At 38.6% G+C, this 22,532-nt stretch overlaps 1 protein-coding gene across 38 annotated transcripts in view; it reads left to right on the forward strand.

The window, feature by feature from the left end:
- ADGRL2 (adhesion G protein-coupled receptor L2) overlaps window positions 1-20,089 on the forward strand; it is a 470,630-nt gene extending 450,541 nt beyond the window's left edge. For 10 of the 38 annotated variants that reach the window (XM_065554079.1, XM_065554094.1, XM_065554092.1 and 7 more), the window contains 9 exons: window positions 4,906-4,997; window positions 5,869-5,913; window positions 6,207-6,233; window positions 6,901-7,069; window positions 10,927-11,055; window positions 11,463-11,559; window positions 14,619-14,747; window positions 15,579-15,596; window positions 18,011-20,089. In XM_065554079.1, the coding sequence (XP_065410151.1) occupies window positions 4,906-4,997; window positions 5,869-5,913; window positions 6,207-6,233; window positions 6,901-7,069; window positions 10,927-11,055; window positions 11,463-11,559; window positions 14,619-14,747; window positions 15,579-15,596; window positions 18,011-18,765 (1,461 nt within the window). In that variant the 3' untranslated portion in view covers window positions 18,766-20,089. Of the gene's footprint in view, window positions 1-4,905; window positions 4,998-5,868; window positions 5,914-6,206; window positions 6,234-6,900; window positions 7,070-10,926; window positions 11,056-11,462; window positions 11,560-14,618; window positions 14,748-14,975; window positions 15,058-15,578; window positions 15,597-17,278; window positions 17,331-18,010 lie in introns of all 38 variants that reach the window. The other 28 variants (XM_065554100.1, XM_065554097.1, XM_065554099.1 and 25 more) reach the window with 20 other exon arrangements.
- The last annotated feature ends 2,443 nt before the right edge of the window (window positions 20,090-22,532 follow it).

Genomic DNA, 22,532 nt, shown 5'->3' on the forward strand with positions numbered 1-22,532 from the left:
CCAGTTTTCCTCGAGTGCTGGTCCCTATGGGTATTCACTGTGGGAGTGCGTGCACTGGAAACTCTTCAATAGTAGTGTCCATTGGTCTGTTCATTGGCCGTTCACCTCCTCATGCTCTCAACAAAGTGGTAAGGGATGACATGGACCTACTGCCTCAACTGCTCACAGCCTGGGACCGAACTCTCCTGTGTTTGTAGCCTGCTAGCTTGCTTGAATCTCTAACTAATAAAACTGTAAATAGTTTATTATTGTTAATAGTATTTTGTTAGTGAGTAGTCTCACAGTTACCGAGGGGGAACCCTGGCCCCTATTAGCTAATTTTCCCAACACTCAGGACACTTATGCCTAAGGTCCCACGCTTAAAGTCTTACCTTGTTCACCCGTGGGACTTACCAGTAAGTGACCTGCATGAGAACTGCCTCTACTGCACTGAGGAATCATACATCCCATCAAAGTGAGAGATCTCCTTTTCCCCTTGCACTAGGCAGTCTCAGGGGTTCAGACTCTGCAGGAACCAGATGAAGCATTCTGTGAGACTTTGATCAGATTGACCTCCTGCTCTCGCCTCATTGACTGGAGCCTAACAGGCTCAGGGACTCTGCAAAATGGAAGCATGAAGAAGACAAGGAGAAATACACTCATAAGAAGGCAAACAAGTTGGCTCATAAGTCCTCAAAGAAGAGAGCTGCATTTTCCCTCGGGACTGCATGAGACTCCATGCCACAGAGGGGGGTGCTCTTGGAGTTCACTGGGTGCACAAGCCAGCTCTGACAGTGCTGGTAGCTTCCAGTGCTCCAAAATTGTCCTCAAAGGGGTGTAAGGAAAGTAAGAAAGTGCTCACCATCTGCCCTGGCTTGCACTGACAGATCAAATACCAATGACTTCTTCCAATTCTCTGATCAGAACTCAGTACGCCCTTCTCAAGGATCATCAGGACCCTGCTTTCCAGGGAATACCTCTAGCCGCATTGCCAGAAGACAATTGGTACTGATGGCTCCCCCTTTGAGTTGTATGACTCTTACTCTGTGGAAGTATAGAAGTTGGTAGTGCCAGTTCCACCAATGGTCTTCACACACGAAGTCAACCTGAATAGAGCTACCAAAGCCTCATCCCAGGACTCATATAGAACAGTCAGGGATTAATGGCAATCCCCATGGGACCTGACCCCATCCCTGTGAACCCACCTACTGGCCATACTGGAGCACTTGAGACCCTTACTATCGAGTCCCAGATTTTGAACACCGAGGGCACAGATTTCATCAGAAATCACCTCCAGTGCTAGAGCCTGAGCCCTCTCTAGGGCAGGCAAAAGAACAAAGCAGACGGTACATCTGAATCTGCCAAGGGCTTCTTTTTCATCTGTGGACAAGTGATGATACCAGTCTCCCCCCTCCTCAAGATGATTACAAGCGGTAATAGGAATTTCTCTGGAGGAATACTGAAACCCCCCAGATCTGGAAGAGGTTCAGGATCCTGCCTTCTCCCCACATGGTCATGGACATTCTCTTGTCAGTGGCACCCTCTGAAGTGGCACTTCCTATGAACGAGGCTGTTTTGGAGCCAGCTAAGGACACCTCAGTCACATGGGCCCCTACCCCAAAGAGAACTGAAAAGAAGTATGTTGTTCCCCCTAAGGAGGCAGAATATTTGTTCTCTTACCCAAACCAGAACTCTCTGGTTCTCTAAGCTGTCACAGAGCAGAGTGATTAACCAGTCAAGGGTCATTCCTTCAGATAAGGATGCCAGAAAGAACTTTTCTTCAGCCAGTCTACTTTTCCATATCAAGAACTACTGGATGCTTATGTCAAAATACAACGTCATGAACTACCACAAGAGTTGACCAATACATTACCTTAGTAATGCAGGCCCCAATTCCAGGCTATTCTGGAAATCTAATGGCCAGGTCATCCCTTCAGCTGTCATTGGACATAGCGGACACAGTTTCCTGTGATGTCAGTAGTTGAGGCAGGTTTCTTGGCTGCAGCCATTGGGGTTCCCCAGAAAGGTTCAGGTGTTGGTAGAAGATCTCCGCATTGAGGTTAACAAGCCTTCAGGGAGAAAACCAGTGAGTCACTTCACTCACTCCAAGACTCTCATGCCACTCTCCATTCCTTGGCGAATATGCGCCCCACCTCTTGCAGACAATATTCTAAAGTGCTGCAGCATAGATTCCAACCAGTCTCATGGCCATTCTACCAGAGGCCCTCTGAGCCACCAAGAAAGCACCATAGAGTACAGTGCGGCAGACGCACCACTCCACTATCGTCCCTTGTCCAGATCCAACTGCCTAATTCAGTTAGGGGCTGGAGAGGCCATAATTAGGGAAAGGGCTTTTTCTCCAAACAATTCCTGATCCCCAAAAAGAAAGGGAGCTGCAGACTCATCTTGGACCTCAGGCATCTGAATGTCTTCATCTACCACATAAAATTCAGGATGATTACCCTAGTTGCTCTAATCCCCTCCCTGAACAAAGGAGACTGATCTGCAACTCTTGATTTAAGATGTTTATTTTCATAAAGACATTCCCGCAGCACAGGCATCCTGCATTTTTGGGTGGCTATAGAGACTAAACCCAGTACAAGATGTTCCCCTTTGGTCTTGGAGTGGCCCCAAGGGTTTTTACAAAGCTATGCACTTTCGCCCCAGCAACTCTGAAGTATATTTCCCTATCTATACAGATTCTTCATAATGAGAACCTCAGCATTCATCTCAGTCTTCAGACAACAGTCTGGTCCTGCATGGTAGCACGCACCTATGTGACCCCCTTTATCCAGGCTACATTTGTACAGTATCCAGGCTTGGCTGAGAAAAGTCTACCTTTCAAACAGGGATTCCTTGGACAAGAGAGTCTCAGTTCCTTGTAGCATCTGGACACCTCTTACCTGGGGGGAGAAGGACATTGTTTGTGTGATGGTTCCCTTTGCTCCCTCCCTTCCCACAAAGGCACTCATTATAGACGTGTCTCTACGAGGCAGGGGAATGCACCTGGACAACTACATAGGTCAAGGTTCCTGGACCATCTAGGCACAACTACTGTCCTGCTCCCTAATTAACTGCGCTGCTAGGCAATCTTAGAATTCTGAGTGGGCACAGCCTCTGATTGGCTGCTAGTGTAGCAGTCTTTCTTATAAGCTTGGCCCCCACAGCAGTTTAGTGGCTGCTCAACACATACCACATCCACAGCTGTACTTGCCCTTGTTCCAGCCTGCTTCCCATCCCTGCTCCTGCTTTCCTCCAGCCGTTGCTCCCCTCTGGCTTCAGACTTCCCCCAGCTCTGCCTCTGGCTTACAAGTCTGGTTGATCCTCCAGTTTTGGCATTCGGCTTCTGTCTCACTGGTACTGACTCTCAGCTCATTTCCTGGACTCTTCCCACCCTGGCACTCACTTCAAAATGATATACCAAACTCTTACCTTCACCACTAGGCCTGACCACCCATGGCCTGGTCGGCACATTCCACATCAACCTTCCTGAACTGCGGGTGGCCACAAGGTGTGCAAGCAATTCTAATCCACTCGTGCCCAGGTCAGGGTGGACAACATCTATGTATAAATGAACAGAGGGGAGTGAGGTCCGTACCACTCTGGAGGGAGGCTATCCAGCTCTGAAATTGGTGCATCCACCAGCAAATCATCCTCACTGCAGTGCACATACCAGGAACGATGAAATTCTGAGCAGAAAGCCTCAGCGGGTATTTTCACAAGGATCACAAGTGTGAACTCCACATCTGTGGTACAGCGGATAGTTTGTCAGTGGGTATTCCCCTCATGGGACCTCTTTGCCACCCAGGGAAACAAGAAGTGCCCAGCCTTGAGACACACAGGGGCACAACTCCAGAGGTGATGCCTTCCTAGTGCAGTGGTCAGACTTATTGATATATTCCTTCCCTGTCATCCCCCTCCTACCTCACATATTCTGAAACATCAAGTTGGACAAGGCGATACTGACTTTAATAATACCATGGTGGCCATGACAATCCTGCTGTACCATGGCTCTGCAGATGGCCTCCCGCCAGTACATTTACCTACTGCCATCTCCAAACCTATTGTCACAGAATGGAGTCAGGACCAGCCATCCCAATCCAGCATCCCTCCATCTGGGAGCCTGGATTTTGGATGGAGGATGGATTTAAAGAGATCCTGTTCAGAGGAAGTCCAATCCATCAGTCTCAATAGCTGGAAACCCTCTCCATGAAAGTGTGAGGCTGCCACATGGAAGCAATTCTCCTTGTGGTGTCAATATCCAGACAATAAAATGGATGGAGAAAGTAGACTGTGCTACACAATGGTTTAAATTAGGTGCCCTTGTTGTGTCTTCTAAGTTTTTCATTTGTTACAGTGGAACAATTTTTAAAAATTGTTTTCCAGACAAGAGTAGTACCTGTGAAAGCAAGAAGGAATGAAGAAGGGTAGGTGTAGAAGGGATGGAACTAGTGAGAGGAGGAAAGGGCTCAAGGGGGAAGGAAGGATGGAGTGGTGGCAAGTGGGAAGAAGAATGGTAGCAACAAGAACAAAAATGAGGTGCAAAACATGGGGGGACAAATGGGTGAAACAGGAGCAGGTAAGGCGGAGATTAGTGTAACTTTAGGTACTGATGTCCAATAGGGCAGAATTAAACCGAAAATGTAAAATTTAGACCAACAGGTTAAATATGGCAAATGCAGGTTGTATGAGAAGGTAGTGACTTTTGGTGCGGCTAGATTTTGAGTAAAATTGGGACTTTGAAAATGTTACCCTTTGTCCACATTTGAACCAGCATCTTAGGGGTGAAACACTCCAAATACCATTACCAGTCACCTAAATATACTTGAAAATAAACCGAGAGGGGTTTTTTTTAAGTCAATAACATCCTAATTACTCAACCTGTTACTTAAAGTAGTTTAATTTCTTTCTTATCTGTTTTGACAGCTGAATCTTATCTTCCTGGTGATCACATTGTGCAAAATGGTGAAGCACTCAAACACTCTGAAACCAGACTCTAGCAGGTTGGAAAACATTAAGTAAGTGCTTTGTGTTCAAGTATGAGAATTATGATTATTTTCTGATTACTGAACTGATTGAAAGCTACTCTCCATTAGGAACACATGGCTTTGTCTCCCAGCAACTACAAATGTCAGTTAGAAAGAAACAGTACCAATCCTGCTTTCCTTACATTGTTACCATAATGTCACAGGCATTGGTCAAAATTAGATCATTTCGGCCTGCAGTTAGTGCCAAGAAATTATTTCAGTATCTTTACAGAAATTCTATAGCAAAGTGACAATTTCATTTGCATTTAAAATGTAGTTCAAAATGATGTTCCTATTTGCATGGCTGATATGATTATGTTAAGTTTGTTTTGTTAAATAGCGTTTTTATTTTAGGGATTCTGAGCAGTTTTCATTTGTAATCCAGTTCTCCCAAGAGAAATGACTCCATTACTATTGTTAACTTACAGATTATCTGTTGTTTTCATGCTAATTGAACAAATGTTTACTTTATATTGGTGCTGTATTTCAGTATCCCTTTTGGAGAGTAATGCAAGTGTTACGTAATTAATAAGAATCTTACAGCTGTGATAGTCTTGTGATAGTCTTTTAGTGTATTCTCTTTAGTGGTTTTTTTTTCAAACTGAAGGCTGTTGCTATAAACTCTTTGAAGGGATGGTGTAATTTAGAACATTAAGGGTTGGTTGTGAAAAGGTCCTACAAATTTGTTTTCAATACTGAAAATGGCCAAGATAGGTTTACATTAAGGCTAACATTGCAAACCAGATGCTATAGATAGGTCAGTATCAGCTTCATTGCATGTTGCATGAGGAGAGAGAGCGCTAATCTTTAGCATCTCTCTCTTTTCTTCCTTTTCCTCTTTCTGTCTTCTCATCCACACCAGTAATTACCGTGTTTGTGATGGCTACTATAATACGGACTTACCTGGGTAAGATAGAACCCTACATTAACAAATTCCTAGCATGATATTTTTAATTTTACAAACGCCGTCAATATTGTGGATCACCCTTAATTTTAATTAACTAGTTTGGAATTATCTAATTTGCTAAAGTATTTTTAACTATTTTATGCCTTTATGATTTTAAATTGCTTGCCTCTGCACTTTGAATTTCCTAATTTTGACTAATTTTTATATAAAATACAAAAATGCTTTCATATTAATTTCTGTTACAATTCTGTCTAATAATTTTGTTTCTCTTTTCTGCTTATAATGCTTTCTAGCTATGAAGATAATAAACCATTTATCAAGTAAGATCATTAGTTAGATGTGGAATGCACTGACTAAAATCCCTTTCCCCTTCATTCTGTGCTGTTCTCTGTCCTTTTTCCTTAAACTAGTCATGTTGGAATCTCTCTCAAAGACTTTAGTTTGTGGATGTATCCATATTTTTGTCACATTTCAGCAAGGCTCCTTCATGTGGAAGTTAGATCACTTAGCCTTAGTTTAGCTTAGTTTACCAGAATATTAAAGCTTTAGGCTCTAGGTTTTTACTCTGCTGTTTAACTTTTGTGTATTTGTTACATTATTTGGTGACACATGGAAGCACCACTCTTCAAAATATAGGGCTCGGTTAGTGGTTAAGCTAGACTTCTCAATCTCCTTTGTAAAAATACAGATAAAGCAGTGGGGTAGCTGGGGGTTGTGCTACACCTCTGCATTTTAAAATAGTTTTGACATCTTGTGCAGTTCTTGAATAAAAAAAAGGTCATATCTACTGTTGCTGTTTCCACTGGAGACTGAAAGTACCAAATGGAATTGTTCTTTCTTTTAATAGAGGAAAGGTTAAAGCCAAGGATTTTTTGCATTTGAATGTGAACCTAGTAAAAGTCAACTGCAGCAACTGAAATGTTAATATTGGAGTTCGCGGTATGCATTTTTATCAGCAGTGTTACTAAAATTAATTTTCTTTTACAGGTCCTGGGTCTTGGGTGCATTTGCTCTCCTGTGTCTTCTTGGCCTAACATGGTCATTTGGCCTGCTGTTTATCAACGAGGAGACGGTTGTGATGACATATCTCTTCACAGTATTTAATGCTTTCCAGGGAATGTTTATTTTCATCTTTCATTGTGCCCTTCAAAAGAAAGTAAGTTACTGAAAACAAACACACATGGTTTATACCTCTTCAGTAGCCTAATATTTTTAGAAAAGAAATAGCAATGAAGAAAAATGGGAGATAGAGTGTAATTTCAAGGGAAGGCCTGTCTTCTAGTGTTAGATCAATAGCAAGGAACTGGGAATCAGAAACCATTGGTGCAGTTTCCAGTAAATAACTTGCTGTGTGCTCTTAGACAAGTCATTTAACGACTCTGTGACTCATGTAAGTGTACATTGGGTATTAATAGTTCAGAGATGTTGCAAGGCTTAGTTAATGTTTCTTAAAGTGGTCTGAGAATCTTGGATGAAAGTTACTATAGGTAACTTCCCGCAGCTCCCATTGGTTGGGAACGGCGAACCATGGCCACTGGGAGCTGCGGGTGGCCGTGCAAATGTAAACAAACTGTCTGGTAGCCCACCAGCGGATTACCCTGATGGGCTGCAGGTTGCCCACCACTGAGTTAAGGCATCAAACAATGGCTGTTCAACCTTCCAGTCACTTACAATGTCAATGGGTTTGGCTACACTGCAAATGAAGGTGTGGTTGCAATGTAGGTAGGCATATCCATACTAGTTTAATCTAGTTATTGTGGGTAACAGTGGCAGTGAAGACACAATGGCACAGACTCTGGTGTGGGCCAGCAACCTGAGTACGTACCCAGAGTCCCCAGCAGGCCTGGACTGGGGAAGTTAGTCCTTGCTGAACGCTGCGCCACCACTTCCTCACTACCAATGTTAGCCATGGCAGCTAAATTAAAGCTAGTTGGGTATGCCTACTCATGCTGCAATCAGAGCCTCATTTTCAGTTTAGATGTGTCTCAAGCTGCAGGAGATCACTTCTGGAGTTGAGGGAGTAGTGTACCCTCTATATCGGTGAAAGGTCCTTGCCTTCTCTCTTGAGAGGTGCCAAGTAGTAGCAGTGGTGATGGGTGAGGGTTGCAGTGTGGATAACTGTTCATTTCAGAATCAACTGAGACCCCCAAATTAATGCTGAACACCAACAGATGGTAGAAAAATGTGGTCATTAGTGGTAGGTAGTATGTGAGGTGGAAGGGAGTTTTCCAAAGTTGACAATTTTTGTATTTTAAAAAATGTTGACTGGCCCAAAGACTGTGGAGTGGGCTCACTTGTAAATTCATGTAAACTACTGACCCTGGGGCAAGAGTCCATGTGTCAGCCTACAGGTTTAAAGCTGAATATCCTTTTAACAATATCCTGAGCTGCCCCATGTTTGTGTGGTTATTGTATATGTATTACTCTAGCAAAAAAATGGCAACTGTACCAAAGAGCTTACAATCTGCGTCAGAGTCGTATACCAAATGAGGGTAAGAAGGACATGGTAATAAAGGGAGTGGGGGGGGGAGAGGTGTAAAATGAAAAATTATAGTCATTATCTTCTCTTAAATGTAACCATTTTGAAATAATTTTAGCAAATTTACAATAGACATTTAGCCACTAGATATTTTAACCAATTTACATTTTGGAACTTGTAATCATTAGCTCCTGTTACATGTACCTCACGGGACTTAATTAACTCAATGCTTGTAAAGTGGTTTGTGACCCTTAGATGAAAAGGGTGCTAAGTGCAAAGTATCATTCTTGTGATTTAAATTGTGCATGCTCACCATTTAACTTTGTGTGTTTCTTAATTCCATGCAAACTGTTATAACATGTTTTAGGAAGAGAGCCAGAATAAAAAGAGAAATTTTTATCAAGTTGGCTACAGCACATCCTTACACATTCAGAAAGGGAAAACCATAGAGATGGGATTGAATATAGAAAAGAGGGAAAATTGTAAACATAGTAAAGATGCAAATAATTTCTAAATTAGGATATCTTAAAATTTTGCCTTTTTAACCACTTTTAACCACTTATATAGGATTTGAAAACCAAAGACACATTGCTGTTTTATTTTCTACTATCATGCATTGTTTCTATATTAAGTGGAGTCAAGCAATGTTAAAGTGCCAGTCAAGTATGAAAAAACTTAATCTAGATCAAGAAGATTTATACCTGAAAGAATGCTAAGGCTACCATTTAAGGTTTAAAAGTTTCAGTGCCTTTCACTGGATATCATCATCCTGTCCCTGTCTGCATAGCTAATGTAGTCTTTTTATTCTGTTATTACTAGTTGGTCACTAAATTGAACAGAGATACAGAATTGTGGAAGAGAAAACTATTATGTTTCCAGTCCTGACACGATGATAGTGCTGTTACTTCCATCAGTTTCGAACAGGCTGTAATTTAGAAATAATGACAGTGGAATGTGCAGTACTGACAGATAATATACATTCACAGCAATATAGGCATTAGGCAAAACCAGCCCTGGAGTGTGGTATTTGGGTAAAATACAACTTTGATTGCTATTGTCCCTGTTATAGTATTTCAGAGCATTTAATATCCGTTAACGTTCAGAAATACATTTTCCTTAGGTGTTATGTCATTTAATGATACAGAACTTTACATTTTCATGAACTTACCCCATTCTAAATATGTATCTGTGATTATATTTTTGTATGGTATAGATGAGTTCATTTAAAATACATACAGTGTACCTTTCCTTTACAAAATATGTAAGTTGGTATCTCTGTATAAAATTCAAGCTTTGACTAAAAAACTGATTTTTTAAGTTGAGTAGTCAAATTTGCATCCTGCTCATGCTTTTATAAAAGCATCACGGTAAAACTATGTATTCTATGAATAAAAGACTTGGGGTTTTGAAAGCAAAGCCTGAGGTCTGTGAAAAAAACCTTATTAATTTTTAATGGATTTTCAGTACTACATATGAAAATGTTACCTTTTCTCACACAATCTCGCTCTCTCATTTTCACGTACATTCACAGGACAGATAAACTTTTCAGAAGTGTCTAGGTGACTGTGGAGCCCAAGTTCCATTTTGAAAAGAAAGTTGGGAAATTAGGAGCCTTAGCAGCCAGCTGACTTTGGAAAAGTCCTGGTGGATAAAATTTTCAGAAACATGTCTTTTACTGATCCATGCAGTGCTGCCAGGATATGTGCATGCTATAAGAATTACTTAGAACCAGTTGTCAGTGAACACATTTTAGGGAAAGAACTACTCTGTAAAATAGTTCTGATGACTTTAATATTAATAAACATCAATACATCTAATTATGAAGACGTTCATATAGAAACAGAAGGTAACTAATCATAGGCCAAATTTTGATATTATTACTCAGCTTTTCTTAATTGTTATTCAGACAAAAATCTCATTTAAAACAATTGAAGTTTCAGAGTTCAAACTTCCTGGAGTCAGCAAACATACATAGCAACAAAGATTGTAATTCTTGTGTCTTGACAGTAGTTCTATTGAGTTACCTCATGGCCTGGATTCTACAATCCAAAACTTGGCACTGAGACATTATTGCAGCCTTCACTGACGTGGTTTCCATTCTGCATAGATTAGGGCAGTTTTCAAAAACTGGACTCAATATTTTTGCACTAAAAACTAAAGACTGGAAAGTCTGAAGAGGAAAAAATACAAACCTAATCAGTTTATCAAAGAATGTTTATTTATTCCTGCACAAAACAGTCATTCCATTAAAAAGAAATTACTCACAGAACTGTACAAAAACATAGATGTGCAGTAACCTGGTTTACATATATTGATCTATGATAGGAGGCCTTTTTAAATAACTATAAATAACTTGAATGACAAGCTGGTCAGCTGCATTGAAATGAGGAAAATTTTGAATTTGTGTGTCTCCCATAAAGGAATTTGTTTAAAATTCATTAATAGACGATGGTTGGTCACATCCTTATCTCAAGAGAGATATTTATTGTGCATCTATTTTTTTTTTTTTAAATATCCCCATTGTTCATCTACAGGTACGTAAGGAATATGGCAAGTGCTTCCGACATTCCTATTGCTGTGGCGGACTACCAACTGAGAGCCCCCACAATTCAGTGAAGGCATCGACAACAAGAACTAGCGCTCGCTATTCCTCTGGCACTCAGGTAACAAAGACTTTGACAGCATCTTCTAATTAACCTTATTTACAAAAGCCTACTGAGACATGTTCCATTCATATGCACTAACTGTCTTCTCATTATAATGATCTAGGTGGCAATACATGGTTTTGTATTGTAGAATTGATTTCTTTTTAAACATTTCCTTTCAGTTTGTTCTTATGCAAACATTCTCTTTTTATTTTTTTATGGAACTGGCAAGGATACCATCATGTTTTATCTAATTGGAATTTAGTAGACTAGACTTTTCATAACAAAGGAGCCATTTAGTTTAGAAATTATTTAGTTTAGAGCAAGAAGCAATGTAGATGCTTCACATGATGACAGATGAAAGGGAGAAAATCTGTTTGTGCCCTAAAATACAATGTTTATGTCTCACTGCTTTACGTTAACAGAGTCGTATAAGAAGGATGTGGAACGACACTGTGAGAAAACAATCTGAATCTTCCTTTATCTCAGGTGACATCAACAGCACTTCAACACTTAATCAAGGTCAGTCACTGGGAACATTTCAATTTTAGATGACTTAGATTTAATAGTATTTGACAGATAAGAGTTGAAACAAATTTGTGTTGGAAAAAAAACTCTCAAACACATGTTCTGTAAAATTACAGTCTTTCACGAGCACATTTTAAAACCTTGTTCAATCAACTTGCCCATTCACTATAGAAATTGACTTTCTCTATTTATGGGAAATGTTTTTTAATAAGTTTCATCAATAATTTAGCTTAAAAGCAAGAACATAATTTTAAAACTTTACTAACCTTTATAGGTTAAATCTGAAACAGAAATACAAGTCAGTAACATTTTTAATGCATATTTGAGACTATGATTTTTAGACTCAGAAATGTTCCCAGTGAAATCAAATTGACACCGTTTCTATGCAAAAGATATGTAAAGATTTTTTTCAGTAAAGTTTTTATCCTTTCTGTGACCACATTGCATTTGCCATGTGTAATGGCCCCAAAAATACACAGCCACATAAGCTAGACTTGCAGGCTTCTGATGGCCACAAATTTATTAATCGTTTTAACTTGAATTGAAGGTTATCCAGCATATCTAGTTCATACTAGATGTATGTAACATTTGTGAAGGCCCCAAACACATGCTCATGCCCATGGCCATCCAAAACTAGAAGAGTTCTAGCCACAATCGCTACCAGTCTTTTCTCCCCTCACCAAACTTTCTGCCAAGGAGCCACTAATGGAGGTAGGGCTGTTTTGTATTAAAGCTGAATGCAACAGCCTGTCACTATGCCCCTTTCCCCCCTCTATGCCCTAGCTTTAACTTTTCTCAACTCTGCACCCACATTGTGAGAAAGGGGTATATGAACCTGACCTCGCTGCAACAGACTCCTGCTAAATTGGCAAAATTTAAAAAGACAGTAGCAAAACTACTATTAGTTCTACCAAATTTAGCAACCCCTATAGATGCTGCTCAGTTCCAGTGAAAATCCTGAGGAACCATAATCAGTAAGCCCCTTTACCTTCAACCCACAAACTAAGCATTAGTCCTAACTGCAGAACCTTGAAAATGAGGAAGGCAAAAAACAAACCACCACCAATGACTAGGATGCTGCTTAGGGTAAAATTACGTCATGACCCCAAATAGAACAGTAGGCTAAACTCAGTGAACTGCCATCCACCTGAATCTTTACATCTACTCTAGAATCTGGTGAACTAAAATTAACCAATTGCTGGGCAGTAGAAGAGGAGTTTGCTGCTGCTGGGAAGAGGTATGTCCTGCATGGGCCAGCAGAAGCCAGCCTGGGACCTGACCTGTCTTTGAAGCCCATCAGTCCCCAGACTTGCTCTGCCTATGCCATGGCCAGGGGCAATGTGGAGTTGAGGCCTAACAGCCATACCACTAGGCAATAGGCAGAAGGTCTTTTCAAGGGAAGATACCATGACTAAATGAACCCCTTTTCCTTGTGCTAGCCTGCCAAGCTTAGAAAAGGGTTTTTAGTTACAATATCACCATTAGAATGACACAAATCTAAACAAGCTAATTTTCTAATTAACGTGGGCTTGGGGTGGGTGGGTTTAAATGAAGCTTTAGGCTAAAATTGACAGAAAATATGGAAAGGTTATTTACCTTACGCAGTAACTGGTGTTCTTCGAGATAAACCCCCTGTGGGTGCTCCACTTCGAACACTACTCGAAGAACTACTTTTGGTAAACTGTAAGCTAGTAATTCAAGCTAAAAGTAAAACATATGGGAGAAGATGTAATATATTGTAATACGGAAATGCACTGGAATTAGTATTTCTCATTGTGTCCAAATAGCAACTTTTACAAGTTAGGGTAAAAAGCAATCTAATTGTTAACTAAATTAAACCACTGTCAAATAAAATTAGCATAATCTGTCAATAAAAGAATTCTCTGAACTCCAGGAATTTCTGCTACCTAGAATAAAATATCTCTAGTAGGATAATGGCATTAATATTTAAAATATAATATCTTTAGCTATTGCCTGAATGAGAATCTAATAAATTTAAATATAGTATGAAAATGTAGATGGCTTTTCAGCTCTCTTTGGACATGTAATGTATTCAGATAACATTAGTCCTGATGCAGTTGTGCAACTCAATACAACATAAGTTGAATTTTACCTTAGTGAGATGTTTAAAATCATGTTTTCAATCAAAGGTTTTAGCATAATTTTTCTTCATTATTCTGACTAGTTTTCCTACTAATTTAAAAACTAGAAGTCACACAGCCAAATAAACTGGTTTTCAAACATTTAGTTTTTCACAAATTATGCTGAAACTTTGTCTAATAAATAACTTGAAATCTTGTGTAAACAGTGATGCATTGAAGTTGAAAATTAGTAAAATATCTGTTCATATGATCATGTCATGTTTTATTTTATCTTGCTAAACCAATTGGTAGAGAAATTTAGACATTTAAAAATTTATTTTTAAAACCTTGCAGATATTGTCGCAGCATGAATCTGTCCCAAAAGAACATATGAATGGTTTAATTTCTTAAAGCAAAACATTTTGCTTTCTCCTCAGCATGTGTGCTTTTGCATATACTAAGATAGGCTTGTTGCAGTTTGTCATTCCTTGTATTTCTTTGAAGAAAGTTATTTCCTTCCCCCTCCTCTCTGCTTTTCGAAGGTTAGTCATAACCCAGATGTTTTCTTAAGGAATTGTCCAACATCTCTAAATTAATAAAATTTGGATTTTTGAGTTCTGGACCACAGTGTTCAAGGTTCTTGATTAAGCTGTAGCATCTTTAAATAGAATATGGATCCCTATGCATTTAACTGCTATTCTTCTTTAATGTTATTTTTATAGAAAACAGTAAATGTCATTCTCAGCAGGTGTTTACTTTGGGGATTTGGACAGCACCTGTGAATTACTGAAATTTAACTAAGTTTTCTCTCTCCTCCTTCAAATTAGTAGTTCAAATACATTCAGAAATTTTCAGCCGAATTACATTTGACAAGTTCTACATGACTCATGATGAATAAAAAAAATACGTTATAGAAACTGTCAAGAATAAAATAAAAGAACTGATGTCTCTTTTTCTGTTTCTTTGCTTTAGGAATGACTGGCAATTACCTACTAACAAACCCTCTTCTTCGACCACACGGCACTAACAACCCCTATAACACACTGCTCGCTGAAACAGTTGTATGTAATGCCCCTTCAGCTCCCGTGTTTAACTCACCAGGTGTGCTTATACTTACTGAAAAGAAAATCGCTTTTCTTTAGTCTGAGTCCTTTCTTTTTGCTAGCTAGAAACTCAAGTTGCAATATCCCAATCCTGCATTCTGAATTTCTGTCAGTTTAAGAAATACTTACAGTATTGCCAATGCCAAGCTTGTAAAACTGCACTATATTATAGTAATGCCTTTGCCATAATAGTATTTACCAATAATTATCCATGTTTTTAACACAGGTGGCATAAATCTTAATATACTATTACAGGACTGACACCACATGGTCCGAGAGCCCATCTTCAAGATATATATCACTTAGAGGTATCATGTCTATGCAATATAAGCTTCAGTTGACTCAAAATCTTGCCGAGAAAAACCTGCGTGTGGAGTTGATTTAGATAATAAAACAGTGCGAGGCATCTTGACACACTTTTGGATATCCTGGTGTAGAAAATTGCATCCAGCATCAAATATAAGCGAAACTATAGTATAGTGCAGCTTTATGTTAGTTGATTTCTTTAGGAGAAACTTTAGGTTATAATTAGAACAGTTTAGTTCTCTGGGACTAAGGGTGTCATCACTAACCTAACTTTTGTTGTGATATTATTCAAATGTTTTTCTTAATTGCAGAACAATTAATAAATTAATATATATCTAGTAGTTACAGTTTTGATGAGTCAAATAATTATCTCTAGTGTAATTAAAACGCTGTGTTAAAACTTTGACAATATGGAGAACATAAAACCTTGTTTCTGTTTTTTATTTCAAATTTCTTTTTTAACTGAACTGCAGTTTCTATTTTCATTCTCTTGTTTTCTTACTTTCCTTATGCTTTCCTCTAGCAACCTACAGAGAGACAAGTATGGGAGTAAAACTTAACTTTGCCTATCAAATGTAAATTTTTTCAGCATGGTTTTTAATGGGCACAATTAAAACATAACTAGTGGTCATGAAGTAGACTCAGCGGGCAAGTGGTTCACAATTTGCAACTGAAATGTTTCCACATTCAAACAGTACTTCTGTAGTGCTTTTTGGAAAATAACACAAGGTCTGTAGCAAACCCTATTGGTAAATGAGGATACGCAATGCTGAAATAATTTGCTGTTTAAAACCAAAGCAATGTCAAGCAAAAATGCTTAATAATTTACTTACATTTCTACATTCCCACAGTAATCTTGCTACAGGCTATGGAAAGATTTCAAGTGAATTACCTGATGATGGGCAACAAAACTTGCCTCCTCAAATCAGTCAAAATGTATTCTAGAGTGCTTAACTCTGCAGTATATCACAGAACTCTCACTTTGGGTTATCAAATATGTTTTGGTATCTGCTTAGCAGAGCACAGAGAACAAAATTATAAAAATAAATCACTTTCATTAGGGAAATTAATGCCAGCATGCGGTCCATGTGTTGCCTCACTCTTATAAATGCCATATGTTCTGTGCAGCTAGGATCTTGAAACATATATGAAGTTACAAAGCTATGAAGTTGTTTAATCAAAGCTTAAAGAGGCCTTTCAAACAACCATCATCACTTTGTCTAATTCGGTACACATGGCAGGCTGGAATAGCACAATACAAAATTACTTGCAAGTTTTTCAAAAGGAGAATTTAGCTCAAAATTAGTATTCTGCTACCAAAACAATTTCATGACAAAAACATATCACTTTCATTTTTAAAAAAAATTCAGAAGAAACTTGCATTTTCCAGAGTACGCTGCAGCTTTAAGTGTGGAACAAAGGCAAAACAAGAAAATCTGTAATCTTTTTCAAACAAAAGTTTTTTTCCTATGCTCCTCCAAGCCTTGCATATAATGCAGCAGCCTCACAGTGATCAGTTTCATTCCAATAACATCACTTCATTCTTTCTTTATTTCCAGTCATATTTGTAGTTAAAGTGACTTTCTAGGAATTCACTAACAAACAATCTAACTTTCAATGGTACAGGCTTTTCAGTTTCTTTCAAAACTCTTGTTTTTCTTTGCCTGGGAAGCATTGTGATTTCGTAGTTTACATGTCTTTGTGTCTATAGAAAACACATTTCTTTAATGCAAAAAAATTGCCACCATAAGATTCCAATTTTTTTTCTTAAACTTCTTTTCATATCTCCAGCAGACTTACCCAATCTGTCATTCCTCCAGCAGTTAAAAGATGTCAGCCATGGCTGATTTCCTCCTCCCATTCCACAGTTAATATTTATTCTTTGGTTTAATTTCTGTGACCCATGCTTACAGAAATTCCTAACATTTCTGCATTTGAACTGCATGCCCATGGTGTCTGTGGGCCTAAGTCTTAATTGACTATACTGGTTCATTCAGTGCTGTCACTGTGACTGATGCAGACTGCAGGCGAACTTTGACCTTTAGAAGCCCGAGGCCATTGCTGGCAGACAGAATATTAGTGCAAAAATTACATTAAGTGGGAAAAAAGCTATTATTGCTAGTAATCTAATTTGCTGAACCCTTGCTCTGACTAAGTTGCTGAGAAGCTTAGTAATTCTTCATCATGTTACAATAAATCATTTTACTTTCTTTTATATATCAGCTACTCTTAGGCCAGATAGCCTGAGCAGACAGACATGATGTGAGTTGTCAAAGTGAGTCATTCCACCTGCTGTCTATCGTGTTGTTGGATGGTGCTTGTGGGCCCTGGTCCCTTTAGTGTGAAAGTTGGCTGTCCTTGTTTAACATAAATTCTTTGTATTTGTCCATTTTTTCATTCTTTTCTTTACTTCATCTCCAGAAAAAAAAGGAACGGTTAGAACTGTTGTTAAAGTAGTTGCTTGCCAGTTATGTGGGTTTATGTTATACATTTACCTTCAGTTTTGTATGTGGCCTAATTCCTTTTTAATTTAGTGTCGTTTAGGACAAATTCTGTTAATTTTATTTTTCTAATCATGGTGTTGTACTTTAAAATGTAAATGTTTACAAATGAATTGCTTTGCATTACATATGCAAGGGCATGGAGTGAACAGTTCCTTGTGGAAGAGTCATAAAACTGGTACTAAATTATGAAATCAGAATCCCAGAGTTCCCCCTAAATTTCTAAATTAAAATCCAATTCCACCCCATGGGAAATCAGTATTATTTTTTAAATACATCTTTCCTATAAGGTGTGCAACTGTTTACAGTTGGGAATGTTCAATAACCTAACTTTTCTCAAGTCTTACTTCCAAGTACAACTTTGTCCTGAACTACATTAAAGAGTTTTATACAAAAAGAAGAAAAGTAAAAAGAGTGCCAGCGAGTAACCCAAACTGTCCCCTTTCTATTTCAGGACATTCACTGAACAATGCCAGGGATACAAGTGCCATGGATACTCTACCGCTAAATGGTAATTTCAACAACAGCTACTCATTGCGCAATGGAGATTATAATGACAGTGTGCAAGTTGTAGACTGTGGACTAAGCCTGAATGATACTGCTTTTGAAAAAATGATCATTTCAGAATTAGTGCACAACAACCTGCGGGGCAGCAGCAAGAACCACAACCTGGAGCGCACACTCCCAGCCAAAGCTGTGATTGGCGGGAGCAGTAGCGAAGATGATGCAATTGTGGCGGATGCTTCATCTTTGATGCACAGTGACAACCCAGGACTGGAGCTTCACCATAAGGAGCTTGAGGCACCACTCATTCCCCAACGGACTCACTCGCTTCTGTACCAGCCACAGAAGAAAGTGAAGACTGAAGGAACTGACAGCTACGTCTCACAGCTGACAGCTGAGGCTGAAGACCACCTACAATCCCCCAACAGAGACTCTCTTTACACAAGCATGCCCAATCTTAGAGACTCTCCTTATCCAGAGAGCAGCCCTGATGTTGAAGAAGATCTCTCTCCCTCCAGGAGGAGTGAGAATGAAGACATTTACTACAAAAGCATGCCAAATCTTGGAGCTGGCCATCAGCTTCAGATGTACTATCAAATCAGCAGGGGCAATAGTGATGGCTATATAATTCCCATTAACAAAGAAGGATGTATCCCAGAAGGAGATGTTAGGGAAGGACAAATGCAACTAGTGACAAGCCTTTAATAGTGTAGCAAAGAAATACTAAAGGCCACATACAAGTATTAAAAAGACTTTATTGGCCCAACACAGGCTCCCTCATATCTGCTCAAAGAGACTATTCTGTTCACCCTGTGGTTCTCCGGTGTAAAGGGGATGACTGGACCTTGCAGTTCTGTGAATTTTTATAAAACAAAAACTTTGTATATACACAGAGTATACTAAAATGAATTATTTGTTACAAAGAGAAGAGATACCAACAAGGTATTTTAAGATATCTTCTGCTGCTGAGTTTAACAAAATTGTGAAACAAACAAACAGACGAAAACTTTCCAGCCATTTTACTGCAGCAGTTTGTGAACTATATTTGTAAATATGGCTGCACCCTCCCCCCCCCCTCTTTTTTTGGGTAGGCCTGCATTGTATTATATACAAGACGTAGGCTCTAAAATCCTGTGGGACAAATTTACTGTACCTTATTATTCCTGACAAGACTTTCAAAAGCAGGAGAGAGAGATTCTGCATCAGTTTGCAGTTCACTGCAAATCTTTTCCATTAAGGCAAAGATTGAAAACATGTCTAACCACTAGCAATCAAGCCACAGGCCTTATTTCATATATTTCCTCAACTGTACAATGAACTGTTCTCGTGAAAGATGGCTAAAGAAATTATATTTTGTTCTATTGCTAGGGTAAAAAAATACATTTGTGTCCAACTGAAATATAATTATTAAAAATAATTTTAAAGAGTTTGAAGAAAATATTGTGAAGAGCTCTTGGTTGCACATATGTTATAAGCTGTTTTTCTTACACTTTGTTCATAGTACTGTAGTATGTTTAAAATCCAAGTTCTACCTGTTTTCACTTATTTTTCACTGTAAACAGTGTTCTGCTTTGAGAAATTAATTTTTATTCTTATGTTTGACTTTTTTTATTGCCAAAAAAAAAAAATTCCAAGGGGAAATTTCTCTTAGAAGCCAGTTATGCCATGCCTTGCACAAATTTGGTAAAATCTAGCCAAGATTGTAAATCAATTCCCTGTTCATTCTTTACCCAGGGTGGGATGGGGAGGGCTAATGGGGACACTGGACACTTCTCTCAAACTTTCTGGTGAACAAAAGGTGCCTGTCCTTTTAAAAATAAAACAAAACAAATATTACTCCTCCATATTCCTTCTGCCTATATTTAGTAATTTATTTTATGATAAAGATCTAATGAAATGTAAATTGTTTCAGCAAAATTCTGCTTTTTTTCATCCCTTTGTGTAAAACTGTTAACGAGCCCATCACTAATAACCAATGTAAAGTTTAACACCTGTTTGACAGTAAATAAATGTGAATTTTTTTCCAAAATAGGTAAAATGTGAATTATGTATGAATTGTAATTGGTGTGAATTTTCTTTGACCCAGCTGTATTCTACTTCGAACTACTCCCTTACATTTCACTATTTAAATATAAAAGAATACAATAGGAGCTGCGTATATGTTTCTACTGAATAGAGGTCATCATTGCTACTTGGCATTCTACTCACAATCACATATGATCAAAGTCAGAGACATGAGCTCCATTAGGAAATTGTACTGTAATCTCATACATTTACATTAGATTTTTTTTAAATAGGACTCTCTCTATTTTACATTATTTTTAATTTCAGTACAATCACATTTTGGGCAACTGGTTATGTGTTTATAATTAAAGATGAAGATAATGCCTTGCAATGGAAAACGTGTTTAATAAGCAGCATTCATGTAGCAGTGTAAAATCAAACAATCAATGCACCCTTTTGAGATGGGTAAATAAATATTATCCACATTTTACCAGATGGGAAAATTGAGGCAGACAGCTGATGTCTTGACAAGGCAATACAGTAAGTCAATGATAGAGCTGGGATTTAGAAATCTGAATTTCCTGCTTCCCAAACCTCTTCATTTCTCCAGACCATGCTGTTTCTGAGTTGCCTGTGCTTTTATGAGATACTAAAAATGCAAAGCATATTGTGATTTCTGTGTATCCAAACAATATTCTGATAAACCCTAACTACCTAAATAGCTCAGAGGACTTACCTGGACTTACCTGGATTTTGGAAAAACAGAATTTCAGAAAAATTAAATTACACTTTTGGAGGACATTTCTGAATTTTGACTAATCTGAATGCCAGCTAACGGGGATTCAGATAATCAGAGTTTACCTGTATTCTAACTAGCATTTTCTGTGACATAGCAACAATTGATAATGAAGATAAAAGCCATATTTACATAATGTCCAACTGGTAATCCTGCCAACAGGTTTGTTAATGCTCAAGGCTGTAGTTTTTATAGTGTGTTCCCTGGAGGTAAGTGGTCTTTTTCATCAGAGGCTGACGTCTATTTTCCATATATGTCACAAAAATTGAACTCTGAGAAATAAGGATGTGTCCTGAGCCAGGATTTACACCAGATTCCTTTGGATCAAAATGATTCCCCAGGGTCATCCTGCAAGCTTGGAAACGTATTTATTGACTTCTACCTAGAAAATCATGGATTTGAAAATGCTGTATGTATACATTATACATTCACTAATTTTAGATTCTTGCAACACTTATTCATATGAGTAATCCCTGGTCTTATGAGACGCCTCATTGTCTTCAGTTGGAGTACCTAGTTGAGCAAGATCTGCAGGATCATGGCCTTAAAACATACATATTAAAAGAATGTTCAAGTGATATGTGTGTATAAAACCAAGGACATTTAATTGAAATACTGTCAATGCCTATGGATAATGAAATGCATTAAGGAAGTGCTTTAAGAGTATACCCTGTTATGGCCAGATATTGTAAAGAATTATTGGTTTTATTAATATCTTTGCACAGTCTTACTGTTTTTTTAATATATGATTTTTCTAGTGAATATCCTCAAGCAGCTATTTTTTCTGGAGTAGTTCTACTGAAAGCAATGAAGAATGGCCCCATGTAATTACATAGCTGACTTTTGGGGGAGGTCTTGCTTTACATCTCATGGCCTACAGTCATACCATCTTGAATTGTGAACCCTTATCTCACAAACTAAGCAGAGTTGGGTGAAAGGATTGGATCTAAGAATTCCAAAGATAATCAAGCAACAGAGGGTCCTGTGGCACCTTAGAGACTAACAGAAGTATTGGGAGCATAAGCTTTCGTGGGTAAATCATTACGTGCATCTGAAGAAGTGAGGTTCTTACCCACGAAAGCTTATGCTCCCAATATTTCTGTTAGTCTCTAAGGTGCCACAGGACCCTCTGTTGCTTTTTACAGATTCAGACTAACACGCTACCCCTCTGAAAGATAATCGAGTTCTGCTGGAACAGGAGTTGGGGATTCAAGAAGTAGCAGTCTTTTCTTGGAGTCGGTACTTAACCAATTCCCACAGTAATGCCATGAACACACTGTTGTTGAAGGTGCCATCTTTCAGATGAGCTGTAAATCTGCTTGTGATCATTAGAGATCCCCTGGCCTTTGTGGTGTTAACCCCAGTGTCTTGACCAAATTCCTTCGTAGGCAATTTCAGTCTGGCTACATGAATTCCCTCAGCAATTTAAATGAGATTCAGTATTCTTTTTCATAGATTCTAGGACTGGAAGGGACCTTGAGAGGTCATTGAGTCCAGTCCCCTGCCCTCATGGCAGGACCAAATACTGTCTAGACCATCCCTGATAGACATTTATCTAACCTACTCTTAAATATCTCCAGAGATGGAGATTCCACAACCTCCCTAGGCAATTTATTCCAGTGTTTAACCACCCTGACAGTTAGGAACTTTTTCCTAATGTCCAACCTAAACC

The sequence above is a fragment of the Chrysemys picta genome, chromosome 8 (assembly GCF_011386835.1).
Source record: "Chrysemys picta bellii isolate R12L10 chromosome 8, ASM1138683v2, whole genome shotgun sequence".
NCBI lineage: Eukaryota > Metazoa > Chordata > Testudines > Emydidae > Chrysemys > Chrysemys picta.